Source organism: Crinia signifera, chromosome 3 (genome assembly GCF_055691185.1).
Source record: "Crinia signifera chromosome 3, ASM5569118v1, whole genome shotgun sequence".
NCBI classification, from domain to species: domain Eukaryota; kingdom Metazoa; phylum Chordata; class Amphibia; order Anura; family Myobatrachidae; genus Crinia; species Crinia signifera.
In genome coordinates this window covers 228,030,326-228,053,703 of record NC_139219.1, presented here as the reverse complement: position 1 = coordinate 228,053,703, position 23,378 = coordinate 228,030,326, and the positions used below count along the sequence as shown (strand labels likewise).

The following is a 23,378-nucleotide window of genomic DNA, read 5'->3' as shown; positions in this document are numbered from 1 at the left end:
AAAGAATTGCACCGCTTGCAGCTGGTATAAAATGCAGCCGCCAGACTATTAACTAACCAGCCCCGCTATAGCCACATAACTCCCATTCTCTACGCCCTTCACTGGCTACCTGTAAAATGGCGAAATGTTTTCAAGATTGGCTTACTCACTTTCAAGACCCTACATGACCAGAGCCCAAGGTACCTGCAGCAGCTTCTGATTCCTTACTGTCCTACTCGATTTCTACAATCCACTGAAGAAGGACTACTAACAGTACCCAGAATTTCCCTGAATTTATCTGGGGGTCCAGCTTTCAACTTTGTTGCTTCAACTCTATGGAACTCTCTTACTCGCACGGTGCGAGAAGCCCCCTCTGTAGAATCCTTTAAAAATAGACTAAAGACGTACTTATTTACTCAAGCATTTCATGACATCCACTGTTAAGCTTGTTTTGCAATACGAGCTGTAAAGACAATGGTACAGCACTTTGAGTCCTATTGGGAGAAAAGCGCTATAGAAATATCATTATTATTATTATTATTATTATTATTATTATTTTCTGGTGCCAAATTAATTCCTAAGTATCTCAATGAGCGGGTTTGCCACGAGTAATTGTACGTTTCTTTTAGTCTAGTAACAATATCTGGGGGGGGAAACCCAGAGGAAGGGCCTCTGTTTTTCTGGTGTTTAGTTTATAGAATGAGACTTCAGAATAATCCTGCAAAACCAAGTGAAGAGCAGGAAGTGAATTTTCAAGATCTAAAATACATTATAGGAAATCATACGGCAAAAAGGCAAATTTTATGGGATGTGTTACCAATTACCAGACCTTTAATAGAGTCATTACATCTAATATATTCAGCCAGAGGCTCAACCGCCAAAGCAAAGATTAAAGGAGAAAGCGGGCACCACTGCCGGGTACCATTAGAGATTCTGAAGCCTGAAAAAGTACACCCGTTTGCGATAACCTTAGCGGAGGGGTAGGAATATAGAGCTAAGCTAGACTCTAGTATCCAGCCATTAAACCCAAATTTTTCTAAGGCCGCTTGCATGAATCCCCAGTAGAGCCTATCAAAGGCCTTCTCAGCATCCAATGATAGTACTCAATTACATCCAAAACCCTGCGAGTATTATCCGGGGCCTGTGTGTTCAAAACAAAACCAACTTGATCATTTTTAATAAGGGTGACAGTTTGGTTTTGAAGGTTTTGTAGAAGCTGGATGAGGGCCTTGTCAGATGGTAGGGAGTCAGTACCTGTATGCACCTCTTCTAGTGACCAGGGTACGTTAAGAGACGGACAGGACAATGCAGGGAGGTTACTTTTATTCAAAAAGCTTTTGATCTTCTCATAGTAAGGTTGGCAAGTAGAACGGTCATCCTTTAAATTGTTGAGTTTAGAATAATACTCTGAGAAGACGTTGGCTATCTCATTCAAATCGTATACCGTTGAACCATGATCAGAATAGATCATGTGTATTTTTAAATTTGCTCTCTTTCCTCTCAGCTTTCTAGCTAACAACCTACCTGCACGATTCCCAAGTTGATAAAACTTACAGTATGATTTAGCTTACTGACATTACGTTGGTCCTCTGCCAGATAGTAACTATTAACTTTATCCCTTGCTTCCTTTAATAGCTTAAAGATAGATTTATCAGCTAGGTTGGTCTTATGAGCAGCCTCAAGGGTAGCAAGCTCTAGTTCTGCTTGCACTAAAGTTTTCTTATAATATTTTTTAATTTTGGCAGCTATTTGGATTGCTGAGCCACGAACGACCGCCTTATGGGCGCACCAATGTTTAAAGGTAGATGTGACTTCAGGGAAATTGTCCTGTAAATAATAATCTATTGACGAACGAATAGCCTGCTGAGCCTCCAACTGAACAAGACTCCGACAACCCAGACGCCATAGTCCGGGAGCAGTCTTCCTACTCATTATTTCCCACTCAACACTGGGGAGTGACCCGACTAGGATCTGGGGAGGATTTTTATCTTGTTAATGGAGTCTTAAGACAATTTGTCTGATAAGGCCATGTCAATTCTCGAGAAAGTGCCATGAACGTGAGAATAGAATGTATAGTCAATTACTGAAGGGTTTTTGACCCTTTAAGATCTGTAGTGGGAAAGGGGTATCAGTTACACCTCCCCTTGTAAACCCAGGCTTTGTCCTAGGCAGTCAGATCTCACAATCCATGTATTATACAATGTCATTCCATTCTTATGGCTCACAACACTATGAAAGCTTTCAACAGATAACTTTTCCTTTTAAAATTGGGCACATGAAATTTACAACTTGCATTATATAGCATGGTGATTCAGTTGTTACATAACGAATTAACTACAGATGGGTTTTTCTAGTAAATGTGACTACTATGGCAAATGGTGTGACTTTAGTGGAACGAGGAATGCCCTCATTTTTGCACTTGCTGTAGACACTGTTCAATAAACGTTGTTCTCGCTTGCTAATCACAGGAACTTTAGTGCTTTAAATATAGAAATGCAGTGACTTCTGTATACACATATTGAAGCTGAATAAGGCCCATAGAGTATAATGTTAACCAGTGGCGGTTTTTACCTATGGGCTGCAGCCCCCTCAGGTAAAATCCGCCACTGTTCTCTGCTTAAGTGAACCCAGATACAGTCTGTGATACTGTTCTGGCTTTACTGTGGCTGGCAATGACTTCCTATATGGAAGTCCGACCTGCCAGTCACCCAGGCAGTCCTATTGGGCAGTGTACCCTCCCTCCGGGACACCTCTACATGGGTTGCTGAGCGGCAGCCCATAAAAACCAGTTTTCACGCATGTGCAGTACCCTGAATTTGCCTCTGGGGGCTGCTGCAAAAGCATAGAGGCTGGGGGCGAGCACATGCGCAGTACTGAAGAAGCTATTGTGCATGCGCCAGCCCCATGGTGTATACCGGGACTGACGGCTGGGACCGAGCACAGCGGCAGTGGAGGGGGGCACATCACGTCAACCCCCCTCCTCCGCAGAGGTAAGAGCCACCGCTGATGTTAACTTTGTGAACTATTTTCTATCTATTTACTAATAAAGTGTTTTCATTTTAAGGAGAGAGTATTCCAGTGACAAAGACCACACTACCTAATATAAATAATTGCATCCCATGGATGACACACGGCGGTGATGATTATAAGAGACATATTCTCTTTTGTGGAACTGAGGTCATCCAGACCAAGGGCAGTGGTCAAGATCTAGTGAAAGCTGTTGTCCTACAAACTGGTGGGTATTACTGTTCTAACAATTAGTTACATGTACAGTGAAGCACTTTGGGCGGGATGCTCTAACATCCGCTGCCCTACATCACTGCACATCTCCAGACTTCGCTTTCTTTATAATCGCATATGCTCCAACATACTGTATGCGATTATTAACACAAGGGACAGCTCTTGCGATAAGAGCTGTCCCTTGCGATGCAGTTCTGGCGCTGGACTTCTGGGTCAGAGACCCGGAAGTCCCTCTGCGCATGTGCTAAAATGGATAGTGATAAACCATCAACCAATCATCTCCTATCTCTCATTTTTCAAACACAGTCTGGCACATGGCAGGCAGAAGCTGATTGGCTGGCAGTTTATTACTATCCATTTTATCACTTTTCAAGCTTAGTACATCTGGCACACAGGGGTTTATTTACTAAGATGGGAATTCTATTTCAGATGGGATGTTGCTATGGGCAACCAATTAGAATCTACTTTCTATTTAGCAACTTCTAGAAAGATAGATCTGATTGGTTGCCCATAACAACATCCCATCTGAAATAAAACTCCCATCTTAGTAAATAAACCCCCTATTTTCAAATACTGCAAATTCTACACATATACAATAGCCATAACAGTCAATGTTGTAGTCTCAAACAACACCCAGTGGACTGAAGTTATTATTGCATATGTTATTAGTCATCATTTGACATAAAAAAAATTAACATTTTTATGATTGTGATATATTAATAAACAAAATATGGTAAACTTAGATATGAATAACACTGGCCGAAAGTAATAGCCTCCAAAATCGGTGGCCATGGGATTTGCCAACCAAACTCAGAGGTTCTTTTAAAGGGGCAATTATTTACAAGGCAAAATCATACGTTGTAAATGACTGCCCCTTAAAAAAACCTCTGAGATCGTCCGACATCCCCGCATGGCCCCCAAACTCAGAGTCTACTACATTTGGCCACATGTCTTGATACGGGTATGGATCATTATCTCACCAGCATGATGGTCCACAAGCATTAGGTCAACATGCATTTAGGTCAACATGAGTTAAGGTCGACATGACTTTAGGTCGACAGGGTCATTAGGTCAATATGGGTAAGGTCTACATTGAAAAAGTCAATATGTTTTTTTTTTTTACCAGAATGTCAACACAGTCAACATAAACACTAAAACGTAGCACCACGTCCCCTCGCATAGCTCACTGCACTCGCCATGCTTCGGGCACGGTACCTTGCTACGCTCTGCACACTATTTTATTCTCCTACCACGCCCTAATGGATAGTAGGGTATAAAATACCGCCTGTCTGCACATGTCGTGTCGACATGGACACCAAAACGTGCCACCGCGTCCCCTCGCATGGCTCGCTATGCTCGCCATGCTTTGAGCACCACGCCTAGTGGATGGAAGGGCATGAAATACCGCCTGCCGGCACATTTTGGTTAAAAAAAACAGTAAAAAAACCATGTCGACCTAATGACCCTGTTGACCTAATACCCATGTCGACCTTCCTGCATGTCGACCTTAAGTCATGTCAATCTAAAAGCCTGTTGACCTAATGCTTGTCGACCATCATGTTGGTGACCCAATGACCGTATCCCATTGATACTTGATCATGTAATTGTGCTATAACATAAAACATCTTTAATTAGGATTTAACACAGCAAAGGGAGAACTAGTGAGAGCCATTCTGTATAACAAGCCAGTCAGTGTGAAGCTGCACAGAGATGCCCTCAGGTTCCTCCATGGACTCGTGTGGTTTGCTATATTTGGAGTTATCTATACAGCAATTGTCTACACAAAGAGTGGGGTAAGTGCTCCAGTACATATTTCTTCTATCTATTATTCTACCTGCTATAAGGCCCTAGGCAACTAGGACAGTTACTATTGGTGGAGTTTGGCCAACTGAAGATGCTGTGGCACTAATCTGATGTGATCAGTCATAGCGAGGTGCCATAGTATATATTTAGGGTACTTCTTTCCTAGCACGGCACCACCGATTTTAATTGTATTGATCAGGGCCGCAAAAATAGCGTCGATCGCATCGCATGCCAACCAAATCGCTTGCGATCGTCCCGATTTTTACATTGGAATCAATGTAAAATGTTCCCTGAGACCCCAATTTTACATTGATTTCAATGTAAAAAGCCCCAAAACCCCCCATTTACATAGCAACCCCCCCCCCTGATGGGTGAAATGGCCCTGCATTGTTAACGCCACCCCACTATTGACGCCAACCCGAAGCGTGGCTAGCGCAGCGGTACGCTTTCTCCGACCTTTTCATACCCCCACTATCCACGTCGGTGTGGAGTTGACTTTATATAGTGTGGCGAGCCACCGAGCCCAAAGCGTGGCAAGCGCAGCGAGGTATACGCATCCCCTCGCGGGGCTCGCTGCCATTAACCATACTTAATACCCATGAGGGGGCATATACAATGAGAAATTGGCCATATTGGCCCTTTTCCCATTGTTCCCTATGTAAAATTGGGTTGATCGCGTCCATCGCATCAGATGCCATTATAATGGCATGCGGCCGACGCGATCAATGCGATTTTAACTTTAAAACGAATTTAACATTGTTCTCTATGGGAAAATCGCGTTGATCGCGCCGGTCGCATCGCGGCCCTTTATAATGGGCCGCGATGGACGCGATCAACGCGATTTTGTCTTAACCGGCAAATTAAGCTGGTAATTAAGAGAAAATCGGGTCCATCGCGTCGATCGCATGCCTTAAGTACCTTAACTTAATGCATGCGATCAACCCCGATGGGTGCCGTGCTAGGAAACAAGTACCATATTTAGTTACTTAATTACAGTGCCTGTCCATTTACTTTATCTGTATAGGGGAACGGTTCACTGCAATATACTACTCTGCTTGTTGTATTGTGGTTCTGACATGTCACAAGAAGTAGTAACAAGACATTGGTTCCCCCGGCACACTGAATAGTTTTAGCAACCAATCTTGAACACTACATGATAATAGAATTCAGAGATATTGGTTACATATACCTGCGCAGGTGTATGACATGCCCCCAAGCTGCGTCAAGGCTTCTCTGTATATTGGGGGTCCCTAGCGCTATATCTAGGTGCAGGGTGTGGCACCCCAAAAACTATCATAAGCTAGGAGGCCCAGCGCGGCATGCCAGTGAGCTACTAAGTGTTAATAATTAGTGATAGGAAGCCGAAGCTATACATAAAGAGAGAGATAAATGAAATGTAATTAAAATAAGAGAGAGATAGTGTTAGTGAGGGAAAAGTGTTAATAGAATGTAAGGGCATGCTGCACTAAAGCCACCCAGCCCAACCAGTCCAGGGGCACCGCACCCCACACCACTGTTACCCTAAATTGGGTCTACAATTAGTCAGCAAGGAGCCACATGATAATGGCTCCTTACTTGGTATATCTGAACTAAGAGCTACCTACCTTGGAGAAACCCCAGACTACTCCATGTGGCATATCAGGACCTGCATCTCCGCCTAATACAAGCTCCTCTCTGCCTCTCACAACGGTATTTGTGTAGTTTCGCTGCGCCAGCATGGCGCCGTGCATCTGAGTCCCCTTGAGGGGCTCGCTTTGCTCGCCCACGCTGCGGGCTCGGTGGCTCGCTACGCTCACCACGCTATTTAAAATCAACTCCATGCCAACATGGATAGTGGAGGTATGAACTATCCATGTTGGCATGGAGTTAAGTTACTTTTTTGGACCTATTTCGTGGCGAGCGTACACCCGGAAGTAGTACGGCGCCATGCTGGCGCCGTGAAACTACACAAGTACCCTCACAACATACATACAGATAGTGGTAGATGCTCAAATTAGTTCAGTAAAACTTTTCAGGTGCATGCAAGGGAGGGGTTAATACTTAGTAAGTAACAAGACATTGGTTCCCCCGGCACACTGAATAGTTTTAGCAACCAATCTTGAACACTACATGATAATAGAATTCAGAGATATTGGTTACATATACCTGCGCAGGTGTATGACATGCCCCCAAGCCGCGTCAAGGCTTCTCTGTATATTGGGGGTCCCTAGCGCTATATCTAGGTGCAGGGTGTGGCACCCCAAAAACTATCATAAGCTAGGAGGCCCAGTGCGGCATGCCTATTCAGTGTGCCGGGGGAACCAATGTCTTGTTACTTACTAAGTTTTAACCCCTCCCTTGCATGCACCTGAAAAGTTTTACTGAACTAATTTGAGCATCTACCACTATCTGTATGTATGTCACAAGAAGTGTCACATCTTGCCTCTTTCATGTAACTGTATAAAAGGACAATTTTAATTGATAAAAAACCCAAACATAATAAAAATAGTAAAAAATAATTATAATAATAATATAAATTCATACCTCCAAATGGTCCCAATTTTTGAGGGACAGTCTGGTTTTCTTGGGACTGTCCCACTCCCCACCCTAGGCCGACAGTGTCCCGTGGACGGGGGCCAGTTGTCTGGCACACAGCGTCTATTCAGTGAGACAGAGGTGCACTAGCCTCCCCCCCCCCCCCACAGTGGCAAAGATGGCGTCATGGCGTCATGGGAGCATCATTCCCGCTAAGCCATTGTCCCTTTAGATGAAGCCACTGGCCTTTTCTGGAGCCACCGCGACTACACCGCTTTTCTGGTGCCACCGTGACTACACCGCTCAAAGGTCCGCTTTTCTGGTGCCACCGTGACTACACCGCTCAAAGGTCCCGATGCAGGGACCGCTATGTTGGGAGGTATGACTACATGTTTACAATGATCTCAGGTATTGAGATACCTGATCATTGAGAACAATACTAGTTCTTTTCCCTTTTTGTGTGTCAACATTTTTGAAAATTTTATACTCGATATATTCAACTTTTTATTCTTTTGTGGTTTTAAAAATGTAAGCTAAAAAATGTATACAAGTTATTTATGAAAGTGAATTTACAATTTCCCCTATCTTTTTAACCCTTAGGCCAGTGTACATGACATAGTATTGATGTCATTTCTGATGCTAACTGTAGCGGTTAATGCAGCTCTTCCTGCTTCTATTACGCTGGGTCTTCTGTATGCTCAGACCAGGCTGAAGAAACTGGGCATTTTCTGCATCAGTCCTCAAAGGATTAATTTAGCCGGGCAACTAAATCTCATATGTTTTGATAAAGTAAGTTTAATCTTGTACTGTGATTTAACACATTCCATAGACCATTTCCACCAGCTTGCACATGCCCTGCTGAGACTGCACTAAGCACATTCCTTTAGTTTTTATGGACTGGTTATTGCCAATTGGAAAGACTTTTAACAATCTTTGGGCAAATGTTTTTTATTGGGGCTTTTGTATATAGAATGCCTCTTGATTGTGTCTGCTGTACAGAACTTAGCACATGTCATAAACAAGGGTAATAGTATAAGCAGTTTTGCCTAGCTTAAAAGCAAGGAGGGTATTCAGACAAATATAGCTTTGCATGTAGTAAACGGTGCAGGAATGCATGTACTGTTGTAATCATTTTAGGGTACTTGTGTACTGTCACGGCACCCATCGCATCGCAGACAATAAGGCATGCGATGGTATGCGATGCGATGGTATACAATTGGCACCCGATGGTATACAATTTAAAATTGTATACCATTGTATATGGCATACAATGCCATACAATGCGATGCAATGTTAAATTGTATAAGCACCCTAATGGGGGCTTACAATGTTAAATGCACCCCCACGCCACCCCCACTATGAACGTGAACCCGAAGCGTGGTGAGCGCAGCGAGCCAGCGAGGGGCGGCGGTACGCGTCCTACTACCTTTTCATACTTAGACTATCCACATCGGCGTGGAGTTGATTCTATATAGTGTGGCGAGCGCAGCGAGCCACCGAGCCCGAATCGTGGCGAGCGCAGTGAGCTCCGCTAGGGGACGTGCATTACTTCACAGGTATTACGAGTCCGCTCGCCACGCTTCGGGCTCGGTGGCTCGCTGCGCTCGCCACACTATATAAAATCAACTCCACGCCGACGTGGATAGTGGGGGTATGAAAAGGTCGGAGGACGCGTACCGCCGCCGCTCGCCACGCTTTGGGTTCACGTTCATAGTGGGGGTGGCGTGGGGGTGCATTTAACATTGTAAGCCCCCATTAGGGTGCTTATACAATTAAACATCGTATAGGGGGCTTATACAATTTTAAATCGCATCACAGTGCATCGGGTGTATGCGATGCGATTAAAAGTTGTGCGACCAAATATCATGGGCACCGTGCTAGTACACAAGTACCCACTTTAGCATCTTTTTCCAAAGTCACGTGGATGCCCACGGGGTCATAATAATGGCAGTTGGGATTCTGATTTTGAAGATAGTATGATGCCCATAGCAACCAATCAGATTTGATTTCTTATTTAACACCTTCTATAATAGATAGAATCTGATTGGTTGCTATGGGCATCATACTATCTTCAAAATCAGAATCCCAACTGCCATTATTATGACCCCGTGGGCATCCAAGTTCTTACAGTCAGATGCCCGCTCATGAGACGTGACTTTCACTTTAATGGAACTTTCATCATAGTAAATTTACCCATGACAGTCAGAAAACTGACAGCAGAATCCCTACAGCCTGAATCTCTGGGAGGTATTATATGCAGAAATACCATTTGGTGCACCTTTTGATGCTACCATCATATGTTATATGACATGGCTGGGACACTCCCATAGCATGCCCATAAGACAGTGCAACTCTATATGTCTGAACTGAAATCTCCCAGTCACCTGCTAGGAACACCCAATACATTTCTGAGATGTATGTATCCCCACATCTGTCACTGGGGTAAGTGACATCCATGATCAGGGCCGGTGAAACCCGCTCAGCAAATCCTGCAAAGCAGGGAGGCGCTGAGCTAGGTAGGCGCTCTCCCCACTCTGCTATATTGCTGAGATGGACTGCTGCTGCCAGCCTCCGCAGCCTGCGCCTGTCTGACTATAACTCAGGCAGTGGCGCTGGCAGCTTGAAGAGCGAGCAGCGCCTGGTCCCCCCACTGCAGCCAGAGCACAGACCTCTCTCTACACATCCAGTCTGTGGCAGCCCAGTCTAAAATCCTCACAGCACAAAACTGCTTAAATTGCCGGGAGGCTTTTAGATTGATTATAAAGTCTGCCACAGACTGAATTAGCTGAGTGCTGAGCAAAGCACTGAGAACTTTTGCCAGGGATCCCTAGCTAGCTGCTGGGCCATGCCCCTTCCCCACAAAGCCACACTCTACATTTTTACAGAAAGTCTTCGGGGTGTACTGTCCCTGTCTTTGCCTTTTGTCTGAGAGGGGGAAGGGGGTAAAGCACCAATTCTACTTCTAGTACAGGACACTAAAATGTCTAGTTACGACACTGCTGCGACTGGGAACATGTGTATAAGAGGCACTACTTCTAAGTGCATTATACACCCTTTGTTTTCAGTGTGCGCAAAGTATGGGAGGGAGGTGCCGAACACGCTAGTACCGTCCCTGTCCCTGATATAACTGCTCATCCTCTTTTATCGAAAATTAAATTTTTTGCCATTTGGTACTTGTGTAGTTTCATGGCAGCAGTTACGTAGTTTACGTAGTGGTGTATTGAGAATAACAATACAGCACTATGCAGTAAATAAACTATGTAAGTGGCTCTGGAGCCCTGAAAATACACAATGCTTAATATACCCACTATCCACGTCATACTCCCAGTATCCACGTCGGCGTGGAGTTGATTTTATAATGTATGGCGACTGGGATTCAGCATTCAGCCAGGGCTTCATGGGAGCCCACATCTATGGGGCTATCAATGGCATAGGTTACACTTATGTAAGGGCACTGCTGTAGGTGCATCATATTACGCTACACTGGTTAAACACAGATTTATGCTACTGTATGAATATCATACAGTACGAGCTGGCCAGACTTGAGCACCGAGGGGGTTAACATAATGGCTACCAGGTGTCAGCCAGGGCTTCAAGGGAGCCCACAACTGGAGCTAGCAATGGTATAGGTTCCACTTGTGTAAGGGCACTGCTGTATGTGCATCAAATTATGCTACACTGGTTAAACACAGAAATACAGTACACTACAGTATGAATGACATACAGATGGAGCCCCTCTTATGCATGCTCGGCTCTCACCAGAATGTCTACTCTGGTGAGAGCCCGCGGAGAGGAACTCCATCAGACTGGGATGTGCGTGCATCTAACGTGCACGCACGTCCCAGTCTCTGGATGGCTGGGCGGCGGGACCCTGTCCGTCTCCACTTCATGGAGATGGGCAGGGTTAGGGGGGGGGGGTGTTGGGGTGGCGATGGAGACCGGCGATGGCAGGGGAGGCAGCGGATGGCGGCAGAGAGCTCGCTCCATCTGTACAGTACGAGCAGGCCAGATGTGTGCACTGAGCGGGTTAGTAAAATGGCTATCGAGCGTAAACCAGGACTTTGTGGAAGCCCACATCTATGAACGAGCAATGGTATAGGTTTGACATGTCTAAGGGGAATGCGGAATGTGCCATGTGTCATTATGCTAGTTAACACACAGGGGCTGCTGTCAATGGCACAGATGCTGCAATTATCAACCCACAGCTCCATTCCCCTACCTGCACCACTGTCCAGGTTTAGATGCACCTGCTGTGCAACAGGGAGCTCACTCACAGGAGCCAGGATTGCTCACTGTCACCTCCCTGCAGTCTGGCAATGGCGCCCTGGCTGCAGAGGAAGCCAGATGCCCCTGCAAGATGGGCGGACAATTGGAGGGGACCCCACTCACGGGTGCATACCTTGCCAGTGTCACACCCAATGTCGCCACCGCCGCCTGTCCCTGCAGATTCACAGACTGCATCTGGCTTCACTACACTGGCGGATTTTACCTGGGGGGGCTGCAGCCCTGCAGCCCATAAGAAAAACCGCCACTGCCTCTTTCATATGGTACCAGTCTTGAGTGTCTAGGACATCTACAAGCGGACATATCATGGTGCAAAACGGACACATATTCCCCATAGACCACAGCATAATGGGCCTGTTAATTCAGACCCACCATGGGTTCTGACGCTTACTGTTAGTCTTCTGGGGCTCTCAGAAACTTACAGTTCATATCCTCTGGAAGCTAAACATCTCCCCTTCCATAAAAACCCAGCTCTGAGCTGATTGACAAAGGCACAGTGGTGCAGGTAGGGAACTGTATCTGCGGTTGATCAATGCAGCATCTGTGCCTTTGTCAGAAGCCCCTGTGTGTTAGTGCAATGAGACACACCTTCAGCATTCCCCTAAGACATGTAAAACCAAACCTACAAATGGAGCTGCTGCCATCCTTGGCCGGCACTCGCCAGATCCCTTTCACTGGCGAGCACCGGCGATAGAGACTGGGACGCGCGTGCGTCTCACCGGCACGTGCGTCCCAGTATCACGGCGGCTGGGCAGCATCTCCCTGCCTGCCTCCGTTTCAAGGAGTCGCTGCCCAGTTCAGGGGGGGGGGATGGGACAGCGAGGGGGACCGGCAGCGATGGCTGGGGAAGCAGCGGGGTCCCCTGCCAAGCTCCATAGCCACGGGGCACGCAAGCATCTCGTGCGCGAGCGCCCCTGGCGGTAGCCGGCCACTGGTGGGTGGTGGCGGTAGAATCGCCATCCCCTGCAAAGATGATCCCGGCTACATCTGTATGCTATTTCTCGCTCCATATATGTGGACTTCAACTAAGCCCTGGTTCAGGCTTGGTAGCCATTTTGTTAACCTGCTCGTTGCTTGAATCTGGCCTGCTATGGACAGTACAGTGACTGTATGCTCGCTGTATCCCCATAGCCTCTATGTGTTTTAAATAGTGTAATGACACGCATGTACAGAAGTGCCCAAATACAGGTTTTCTGAGAAAAATGTTTATTTAACATACAGTGCTGTAGAGTAAAATAGTATGTATTGTATGCTAGTCTAAAATATTAAGGGGCAGATGTATCATCATGTGCGCAATTTATGAATGCGGCTTCATTTGTATAGTCTACATTGCATAGAAAGTTAGCCAAAATCACACAGTGTGAACCCTGCCTGAGATACTGACGTGCAGCCCTGTGAGATCGGTATCGCATGGATAAATAGACTGTTAAGGCAAGCCAACTTTGATTGTTACTTGTAACGTATTTGGCCATAGGCCAAGTAGTGCATACAGTAGTCAAAATCTCAAGTGAAGATAGGAGGTCATTCTGATTTGATCGCTCCCCTGGGCGTTCTCACAGGGGAGTGATGTTTTGAAACTGCGCATAAGCATTTATGCACATGTGCAGCTGCTTTGTGCGACCGGGCACGGCAAACTGATTATTCGCAGGCCCGTTCGCACCTAGCAGTGTGGACGGGGGCCGTGTGTCTGCACTGTAGAAATCATTCAATGGTTGGTGACCATCGAAGGACTTCTGCCCCTTGCACAAGCTGTGAATGGATGTTTATGGTAAACATCCATTCGCATGCATGCAGAAAAATCGGCGTGCGAGGGGGGGTGGACGGTCATGTGGGCAGACGGCAGTGTTTAGAGATGACCCACAAAGCTGCGAATTTCACAGATTTGTGGGTCAATCAGAATGACCCCCCATTTTTCTGTGCTCTGGGGAGTTCAATGGAAATTGCAGTCAAAATTGTCAATAGACAAAATCGCACCATGTGTACACAGTTTAAGATTACACAATACAGGATGAGTCTTTCTTATCCAAAATGCTCGGAACCAGAAGAATTTTGGATAACAAATTATTCCTTATTTCAGAATACAGGTCGAGTATCCCGTATCCGAATATCCGTTATCCGAATTATTCCGAAATACGGACATTCCAGAAAGTGAAAAAAAAATTTTTTTTTGCTAAAAACTCACTGGGGACATATGTAACAGCATCACTGGGGACATGATATGTAACTGGCACTATATATGTGCAAGACAATGATTGCTTGGCATTCAAATTCAGTGCTGAGATAGTACACACATTTTGTTTCACGTTTTGAAACCTTGTTTTTTGAACAATTAAAATATGTTTGTGTGTATTTTATGTGGTAATAAAATATATTTGTGTTATATTATGTGTTTATACAGCATAAATGCAAGATACTTCAAAATACATCATTGAAATATTAAAATATTCCGAAATACGGAATAATCCGTTATCCAAAATTCTCCTGGTCCCGAGCATTTTGGATACGGGATACTCAACCTGTATTTTATATTTCAATGATGTATCTTTTGGTATCTTGCATTTATGTTGTACAAACACATCAGACACATGAAATACACACAAATATATTTTATTTGTACATTTTGTGTACAATCTTAGACACTGAATTTGAATGCCAAGCAATCATTTTCTTGCACATATTTAGTGCCAGTTACATATCATGTCCTCAGGAGTGCCGTTACAGATGTCCCCAGTTGTGCCAGTTACATATCATGTCCCCAGTAGTGCTGTTACAGATGTCCCCAGTAGTGCTGTTACAGATGTCCCCAGTAGTGCTGTTACAGATGTCCCCAGTAGTGCTCTTACAGATGTCCCCAGTAGTGCTGTTACAGATGTCCCCAGTAGTGCTGTTACAGATGTCCCCAGTAGTGCTCTTACAGATGTCCCCAGTAGTGCTGTTACAGATGTCCCCAGTAGTGCTGTTACAGATGTCCCCAGTAGTGCTGTTACAGATGTCCCCAGTAGTGCTCTTACAGATGTCCCCAGTAGTGCTGTTACAGATGTCCCCAGTAGTGCTGTTACAGATGTCTGTAAGGATAAATGTGTAGCCCCTCGACCTGATGGCCCCTTAGGTACCCGTGAGAATGTAATTTAACCCTACACACCAAACACACGGTGGCGAGTCAAGAAACATTCTGGTTTATTAGGAGTTTAACAGTAAGTTAAAAGACATGATACATGGGTGTGGACAAATGTGTGGTACTTTGTTATTGACTGTTTAACAGTTGCTGGGCAGATTAAACAGGAGACATACAAGATATTATACACAAAAGAAATGAGTAACAAGGGGGGGTTTCGATTATACAGGAGTTTATGCAGGTGCACGCTGCATACCAATTCCAAGGGGAAATAGAAACAGTATAGAGATAAGACAAGCTCAGGCTTACAATGACCTTGCAATGTAACCATGGAAAAACAGTCTACGTGCAAATTCTTATATGCTACATGGATTCCTAATTTTAACCCTTTAATCCCCTCTTAGAATCATGAATTTAGATGACATGATTCTTCTTACCAAATTCCTTATTTCTGTGCTTAGCAAGATATTGTTTGTAGCCTTCAGGGGAATTTGCGTGTGCAGGGGCAATGGATTCATACATAAGAGTATTCTCAATACCTTTAGTAGCAAGTTTTCTACAACATGGTATAATGCAAAAAACAACAATACAGATAATTGTAAGAATAATCAATATATAGATTGCTAATTGAACAAGGGCCTGTTCTATACCATTTGGGTGACCATTCTTATTACATCCCTATGTCCATCGTTTGGAGACACAGGGGTTAATGGTGCAAAAGTCTATCTGGTAGGCGGCTACCTCGGTGCTGAAAAAATTGTACCAGAAAATGTACACGCCTGCCTTTTCAGTCATGTCCACTTCAGTTTTTGTGCAAAGGTATCTGGCAAACCAGAATCAATAGAATAATATACGTTATCCACCATCGTCCAGAATTCTAGAATGACCTCATCTGCTGGTGAGTCGTCTTCTCCATCATGTAGGAGGTTAGGGCTGTCTGCCCCCATTAGTACCTCGCCTTGATCTGTTCTCTATCCGAGACGTTACTCGGGATTCTCTTTACCCTGGATGCGTGTATCCACACTGGACTCTCTTCTGTAAGGACAGCCGTCCTTGTTACCGCTACGATCTCTGTTTCTGGACCATAGGTGAAGTCTCCTGGGCTCTTATTTCTGGCGAGGACCTTCACAACGACCTTGTCTCCGACCTGAAAAGGATGTGTTGATTCCTGTGGATTAAAAAGATTTTTACAAATAACACCATGTTCAATTTCACTAAGTCTGGTGATGAGGGACCTAACATACTCTTCTCTAATCTGTTCTAGGTCTCCCTCCTGAACTACTAATGGTTTCTTAGCCCAGGGCGTGGGGAAAGGTCTTCCTATTAAAATTTCAAAGGGTGAATAACCCAGAGTCTGTTGGGGGGGTCATTCTAATTTCTGCTAGGACTATAGGGAGGGTTTGTTTCCATTTATTAAATGTTCCTCCTGTTGCTTTCCTAAGTTTATCCTTTTCTCCACTATCCCTGAACTTTGAGAATGATAGGGAATGTGAAATTTCCTCTCTATTTGAAATGCTTTCACTAAAGCTTGTGTGATTTTTTGCTGTAAAGGCAGTGCCTTTGTCGCTATCTATTTGGAGCGGGCATCCCCATCTAGGGATGATTTCTTGTGTTAGTATGCGTGCAACTGTTTTTGCATCTTCTGCTTTTGTGGGAAATGCCTCTGGCCATCTGGAAAACATATCTACTATGACCAGAGCATACTCCTGTTTTGTACCTTTGTTAGGTATATGTGTAAAATCAATTTGCAAATGTGTGAAAGGAGTAGTTGGGTACTCCGGGTGTTGATGCTTTGCTTTCATTGGGTTATTAGGGTTGTTGCGCAGACAGGTAATACATCTGCTAATGTACTAATCTACCAATGTTTTAGCATCTGTGATATAAAAGTCTTTGCTCAAAAGTATAGCTGTGGTGATTTTGCTATAATGTCCTACCCCATGGTAGTGAGCAATGAACAATGGGGCGCTTGATTGTGGTATGCATGGTCTCCCCTCTTTGCAGATCAATCCTGTTATAGGATTTTTCTGCAATATTGGAAATAACCAGTCATCCAAGTCTTTTTGTGATGCTGAGCTTTGTAGTTCAGTGATCAGGTTTATCTTTCTACATTTGGCAAGCTCTTGTGAGCGCTATGAGTTCTGCAGCTTGTGCTGATTGATATGGAATGGGTCTCACTTCTAAAATGTCATTTGGGAGGCGTACCACTGCATAGCCTGCCTGATATGTCGAGTCATTGGGTCTATTACAAGAACCATCCACAAATACATGGTCAGAACCTGGTATTGGTACAGGGGAAATGTCAAGTCTAGGGGAGGTCTCTGACTCTATTGATGCAGAACAGTCATGATCGTCAGGAATGTCATCCTGTGGCCCTTTTAGTCCTAAAAGTGCATTTAGAATGGGTGCGGGGCCTGAGGATGCGTTTGCATACTTAATGGTGAGTGAGGGGCTTCCTAGCAACAGGACCTCATCTCCACTAAGACGCTGGGCTGACATGTTGTGTGTGTAGCCCTTTAAGTAATGCTACAACATTATGTGTGGTATGGAGAACAGTGGGTGAGCCTAGGGTGAGTGTGGTTGCCATCTCAGCTACCATTGCACAGGCCGCCAGTGCCCGAAGACAGGCAGGCATACCTTGGACCGACACCGGCATCACTTTAGAAAAGAATGCCACGGGGCGCAGCTTACCTCCATGTTCTTGTGTCAGCACACCCGCCATGGTTTTACATTTTGTCCCTTGCATATAAATGAAATGGTTGTACATAGTTTGGGAGGGTCAATGCCGGACTTTTCATCAACATACATTTTTAAGGCTTTCATATGCATTTAACATTTCTTGTGACCATTGTATCTGTTTAGGTTTGTCATTGAGTGTGGCTTGTCTCAAAATGTTATCATAGTAGGAACAGTCAGAAATCCACTGTCTGCAATAATAGTGTTTGGGCGGACCAGACCCAGTACAGACTGTATGCGTTGTGGGCTGACTTTCCTTTCCCCTTTTGTCAAGACAAAACCTAAATAATCAACATTCTTTTTGCACCATTGCATTTTTGCTTTTTGACACTTTGTGCCCACATTCACAGAGCCAGTTTAACAGTGATATACCATCCTCTCGGCATGCCTCCTTTGTTGAACTACAGATAAGCAGATCATCTGCATACTGTAGCAGGACTGAACCATAGGGGGGGTGCCAGGGAATGTGGTTTGGAGCACGATGCTGTACACAACAGGGGAGTCAATATACTCCTGTGGCAGTCTGCATCATGTTAACTGCTGGCCTCAAAAGAAAATGCAAATAACAGTTGTGTCTGGGTGTCCACAGGTATGCTAAAAAATGTATTTTTCAAATCGGTTACTGAGAAGTAGGCGGCATCTACAGGGATGGCTGAGATGAGTGAGTGTACATCAGGTACAATGGGTGCAATGGGAACAATTAATTGGTTTATTGCTCTGAGGTCCTGTTGACCATGTCTGAGGATTTACAGTGTCTAATTCTGTGTTTGGGTCAGAACTGTCGGTCATGAGCAAGTGTGGTGATGAAACATCAATTCCCTTTCCTGCTTCTGATGGACTGATTGTGATTTCTAGCACAGAGAGAAGATCTCTGCCTAGCAAATTGATTGGGCAGTCAGGTATTACAGTAAATTCATGTTTTCCTATGTCATGGCCCTTTAAGGTCTGTCCCTGCCAGTCAATCTGAAATCTGGGGTTGTCTCTAGGTCTTGGTTGGCTGGGCTGCATGGGGTTACTGACCTGTCGGGGTTTGTTTGAAGGGAACGGACAGTCTCTAGCCCAATGGCTATCCCTTTCACAGTTATAGCAGCTTGTCTGCCTGTTGGGTGGGGGTCCCGCAGGAGCCCTCTGAGGTAGTCTGTCTCTAGGAGAACGGAATGGTTTATTCTGTCTCCTAGGATTGTTTTGATTTTGGAAGCGTGTGAACGGGGTATGTGATGGTGTGACAGTGTTTCTTTTAACTTCAAAACAACCTGCTGCTTCCTTTTCATACAAATGTGTTTTTTTTTTTAAATCCTTCACTGTATCAGAGGTTCAAGTTGAAACACTCTGCTTCACAGCGAGGATATATATCGGCAGCAGATTATTAATGAAAGTAGAAACAAGTAAATTATCATTATGCAGAAGCGGCAGACCTGCTTCCTCGGTCCAGCACTTCTTAAATCTCTTCCAGAAATTTGTCACTGTTTCTGTTTACAACTTACAGCTATGGGGAGAGATGAGCGTGCTTTAAACACTTCATTCATATGTGCAGCAAATTGATCCCACATAGCATCTATGCCTTCTTGGGTAAAGCTGCGTCCTTTGCATGCTTTCTTTAAATATGTTATACATCCTATTGGTGTTATTATTGGTTTGGGACAATTTTTTTAATTATCCTATCTATCCCGCTAAATTGTCTACCCAAGGGTTAATAAAATAGTAATTTGTGGGGGAGACACGGGCAACATATTCTTTACATGTCTCTCCTGGTAAAAGCAGGGAATATTCTGTTTCTTTACTCTAATATAATCCCATAATATAACAGTATGTCAGTCAATATAGTCACAATAATATCTGTCACAAGTCAAGTCGCAATTGTACTTAAAATTACTTTAAACAAAAGGACATTCAGTAGCCAAATCACTTTGCAAATCTACTTAGAATCGCTCTACACAACAAATGACACTCAGTGGCCGTACACTCACCACCCGTTCACTGAGTATCCCTAATACAAAATATACAGCACAATTGTATATAAGACAGACAGAACACTTCAGCGTACGTGCACTTACCACCCGTCTACTGAGTGTTTTAAACAAATACACAGTTGCAACATTAACAGACAAACATGTACATACATATATTTAGGCGATCAGATCGAGGAGGCTTTCTCTGTGAACCCCTGGTTCAATTGCGGTATCCCGGATACCTGTTTCGTAATCTCAAGTCCCGGACTTGAATTACCTTTACGTGGACCCCAGGTCCTTGTATCCCTGATACATTTTATGACGTCATAAATTTCCTTACATACAATTACGTAATATTAAGTCCCGGACTTAAATATTACCTTGTCACGTGTTCCCAGAACACGGAGTGAGTTCAGATTCTCAAATTCAGCAGGTGGCCGCAATCCCGTGGAGGGGACGGCCGGCTGAATCCCAGACGAAGCCCTCAAATTGTAAGGATAAATGTGTAGCCCCTCGACCTGATGGCCCCTTAGGTACCCGTGAGAATGTAATTTAACCCTACACACCAAACACACGGTGGCGAGTCAAGAAACATTCTGGTTTATTAGGAGTTTAACAGTAAGTTAAAAGACATGATACATGGGTGTGGACAAATGTGTGGTACTTTGTTATTGGCTGTTTAACAGTTGCTGGGCAGATTAAACAGGAGACATACAAGATATTATACACAAAAGAAATGAGTAACAAGGGGGGGTTTCGATTATACAGGAGTTTATGCAGGTGCACGCTGCATACCAATTCCAAGGGGAAATAGAAACAGTATAGAGATAAGACAAGCTCAGGCTTACAATGACCTTGCAATGTAACCATGGAAAAACAGTCTACGTGCAAATTCTTATATGCTACATGGATTTCTAATTTTAACCCTTCAATGTCCCCAGTAGTGCTCTTACAGATGTCCCCAGTAGTGCTGTTACAGATGTCCCCAGTAGTGCTGTTACAGATGTCCCCAGTAGTGCTGTTACAGATGTCCCCAGTAGTTATTTTAGCACTTTCTGGAATGTATGGTTTTTGGAATAATTTGGATAACGGATCTTTGGATAAGGGATACTTAACCTGTATATTATTTAATAAATACAAGTTTAGTAGATCTTGGTCTCTATATATTAATTTGTAATGATAGTGTAACTTTTCTACTACTGTGACTGCTATGAAAAATCTTCTCCCCACCAACAACATAGTGCTAAGATGATATTTATTTATTTTCCAACTAATCGTTGTCGCCTCTGTACATGCGCATGTCATGCCACTTATAAATCAAATTTTCAGGGGTAGGTATGTATAGTTCTTCATTAACTAAGACAGGAGCTTATGGGACCATTTTGCTTTTGGGTTCAGACCCAGCCGCACAACTGCACACATTTGTTTTAAGAACAAAATGAGCTCTATAAATGTGCCTTAGGGTTTTTACCTATCCAGTCTTATGCTGGGTACACACCTGGCTGACTTCTCAACCAAGCGCAGGATTTGCTGGCACAGCTGCCGATTTACTGTAGTAGGCATAAATACTTACTAATCAGCCACTCAATATTTTTGGCAAGGCATCCGTCCAGCTGTGATGTCATTGTCTGCGAACCCAGCTGTACTCAGCCAGACATGCTCAGAGAACTTCAATTATTTCTTACTATATGATTCATTTAAACAATGACAAAGTAATTTTGGGCATATGGAAACATTTTACACTGTAGTACATAGAATGGACTCACAGTCTCAACTTTAGGGAACTAATGCATATATTTCTATTTACCTAGACAGGCACATTGACAGAAGACATCCTAGCTTTATATGGCATTCTTCCTTGTGATAACAGTCGGTAAGTTTCAAGTAATTAAGAAAACAGATTGTGTGATCATCTGCTACATATTTTCTTATTGATTATTATAATTAGCGTTCATTTATACGGCCAGCATATGGTGTTACTGCGCAGTACATAGGATAGAACATACAGTGACATTGCAAAACATGAGAGATCATTAAGGACATTTAATAGTTTGTAAAGTTAAATAAATACATAACTACACAATTACAATATGAATATAAACAATTATATTTAAATATAATTGTTTATATCCAGAAAAGGATTACATTCTGCGGGACCGATGGCTGTAGATCTAGAGCTTGATCCAATTAGGGGCCTGATTCAGACCCGCTTGCTCGGCAGCGTATATTCGCCGCTGCTGCTCCTGCAAATGCCCACCCCGCTGCAGCCAGTGCCGCCCGCATCCCCTCGGTAACATGTGAGTGGATGTGTCCGAGAACACATCCCCTCGCATGCGGCTGAAGGGGACAGAAATCATTCAATGATCGCCATCCATGGACTGATTTCTCTCCCCTTTGAAAATAAAAGTCAGTGAAAACTGACTGGAGATGGCCGAAAAGGGGGTAGGCACTGACGTCATGTAACATCACCCACCCGCACCCAGCAGGCATCGGCCCCCTGCATTTCCAGGGGGATGCCTAGTGTTTTCATCGGGATGCCCATTAATCTCTGAGCATGCCCCTGCTCCGGCCCGCTGTCCACTCCCACCTGCCACCTCTTGAGCTATGGCTCCAGAGGGGAATCTCCCCAAAGCCATTACCCCCCGGGGTCTACACATGCGTAAATACGCACACGTGCAGACCCCCCCACCCCCACCATTGGAATACAGCCCCATCTGATCAAAGTTTAATCATCCCTTAGGTGCGAGCCTGCAAATGTGCACAACCCAAAAATGGGAGAGCCAATTAGAAATGTCAATTTGTGGTAGGCGTGGCGAGAATGCACAAATTGTATACAAAATGTGGCCTGAGAGAAGCGTATAAGAAAGTGGGGAAACCTTTCTGGACTCCAGAAAACGTTACTATAATCATACAGCAGGCTGTTAGTGGGCTACAGGAAATAAATGCCCTTATAAGGTGAGAGATGGTTGCTTTGCTTTTTTTCTTTTAAAGTAAAATTATAAAAGCGAATAAATTAAGTTGAATCATAAACACTCAAGAAAAAGAGCAAAATATAGTTTTTGTGGTAATATGAATTTACCTAAAAAATGTATTATAATAAGTGATTATGTTTCATTGATATAAATAATAATTACATTTCAAATACTCTACATAAAAAAAGTTGATTTTTAACCCCAATAATAACATGTTATGTTTTATTGATATTATTGGGCCAATAATGACATGTGCGCAATTAAGATAATTGATACTATCCGTAGCTTTTCACACCACCGGGGGGGAGGGGGGGGGTGTGCACAAAAAACGCAAATTATCTGAATACGCAATGCCAGTTTGGAAGCTGATTAAAGTTTGTTGTGAGAAAGCAGGAACTAAAGGGATGTACACATGGAGCAAATTTGTGCTATTTTCTAAGCAATCTAACTAGATTGCTTAGAAAGTAAGCACAGATCTCTCAGTGTGTATGCTCCGGGAGATTAAATATCTCTTGCTAACTAAGTCAGTGCATGCAGTCAAAATCTAGTCAGATTGCTTAGCAAATGACTGCAAATCTCTCTGTTTGTACAAAATGAGAGATACTGATTGCAATCTCTCATTCTAAACAACTTCCCAGCCTTTTTTTGCTTAAGCAAAATTGCTTAGCAAAATTGCTTAGCACAAATCTGTGTGTGTGTGTGTATGTGCTCTCCATGGGAGACACCAGCTAAATTGGTTAGCAAAATTGCGAGGTGCTTAACTGTTCCCTAGACTGTGAGTATATGCAG

The 23,378-nt window shown here is 43.9% G+C and overlaps 1 protein-coding gene across 1 annotated transcript in view; it reads left to right on the top strand.

Moving 5' to 3' along the window:
• Nucleotides 1-23,378, top strand: part of LOC146064270 (putative cation-transporting ATPase 13A4) — a 143,069-nt gene that overhangs the window by 48,202 nt on the left and 71,489 nt on the right. The window contains exons 10-13 of the mRNA XM_083177554.1: nucleotides 3,044-3,214; nucleotides 4,855-5,012; nucleotides 8,137-8,325; nucleotides 21,429-21,490. Coding sequence (XP_083033680.1) covers nucleotides 3,044-3,214; nucleotides 4,855-5,012; nucleotides 8,137-8,325; nucleotides 21,429-21,490 — 580 coding nt within the window. The remainder of the gene's footprint in view (nucleotides 1-3,043; nucleotides 3,215-4,854; nucleotides 5,013-8,136; nucleotides 8,326-21,428; nucleotides 21,491-23,378) is intronic.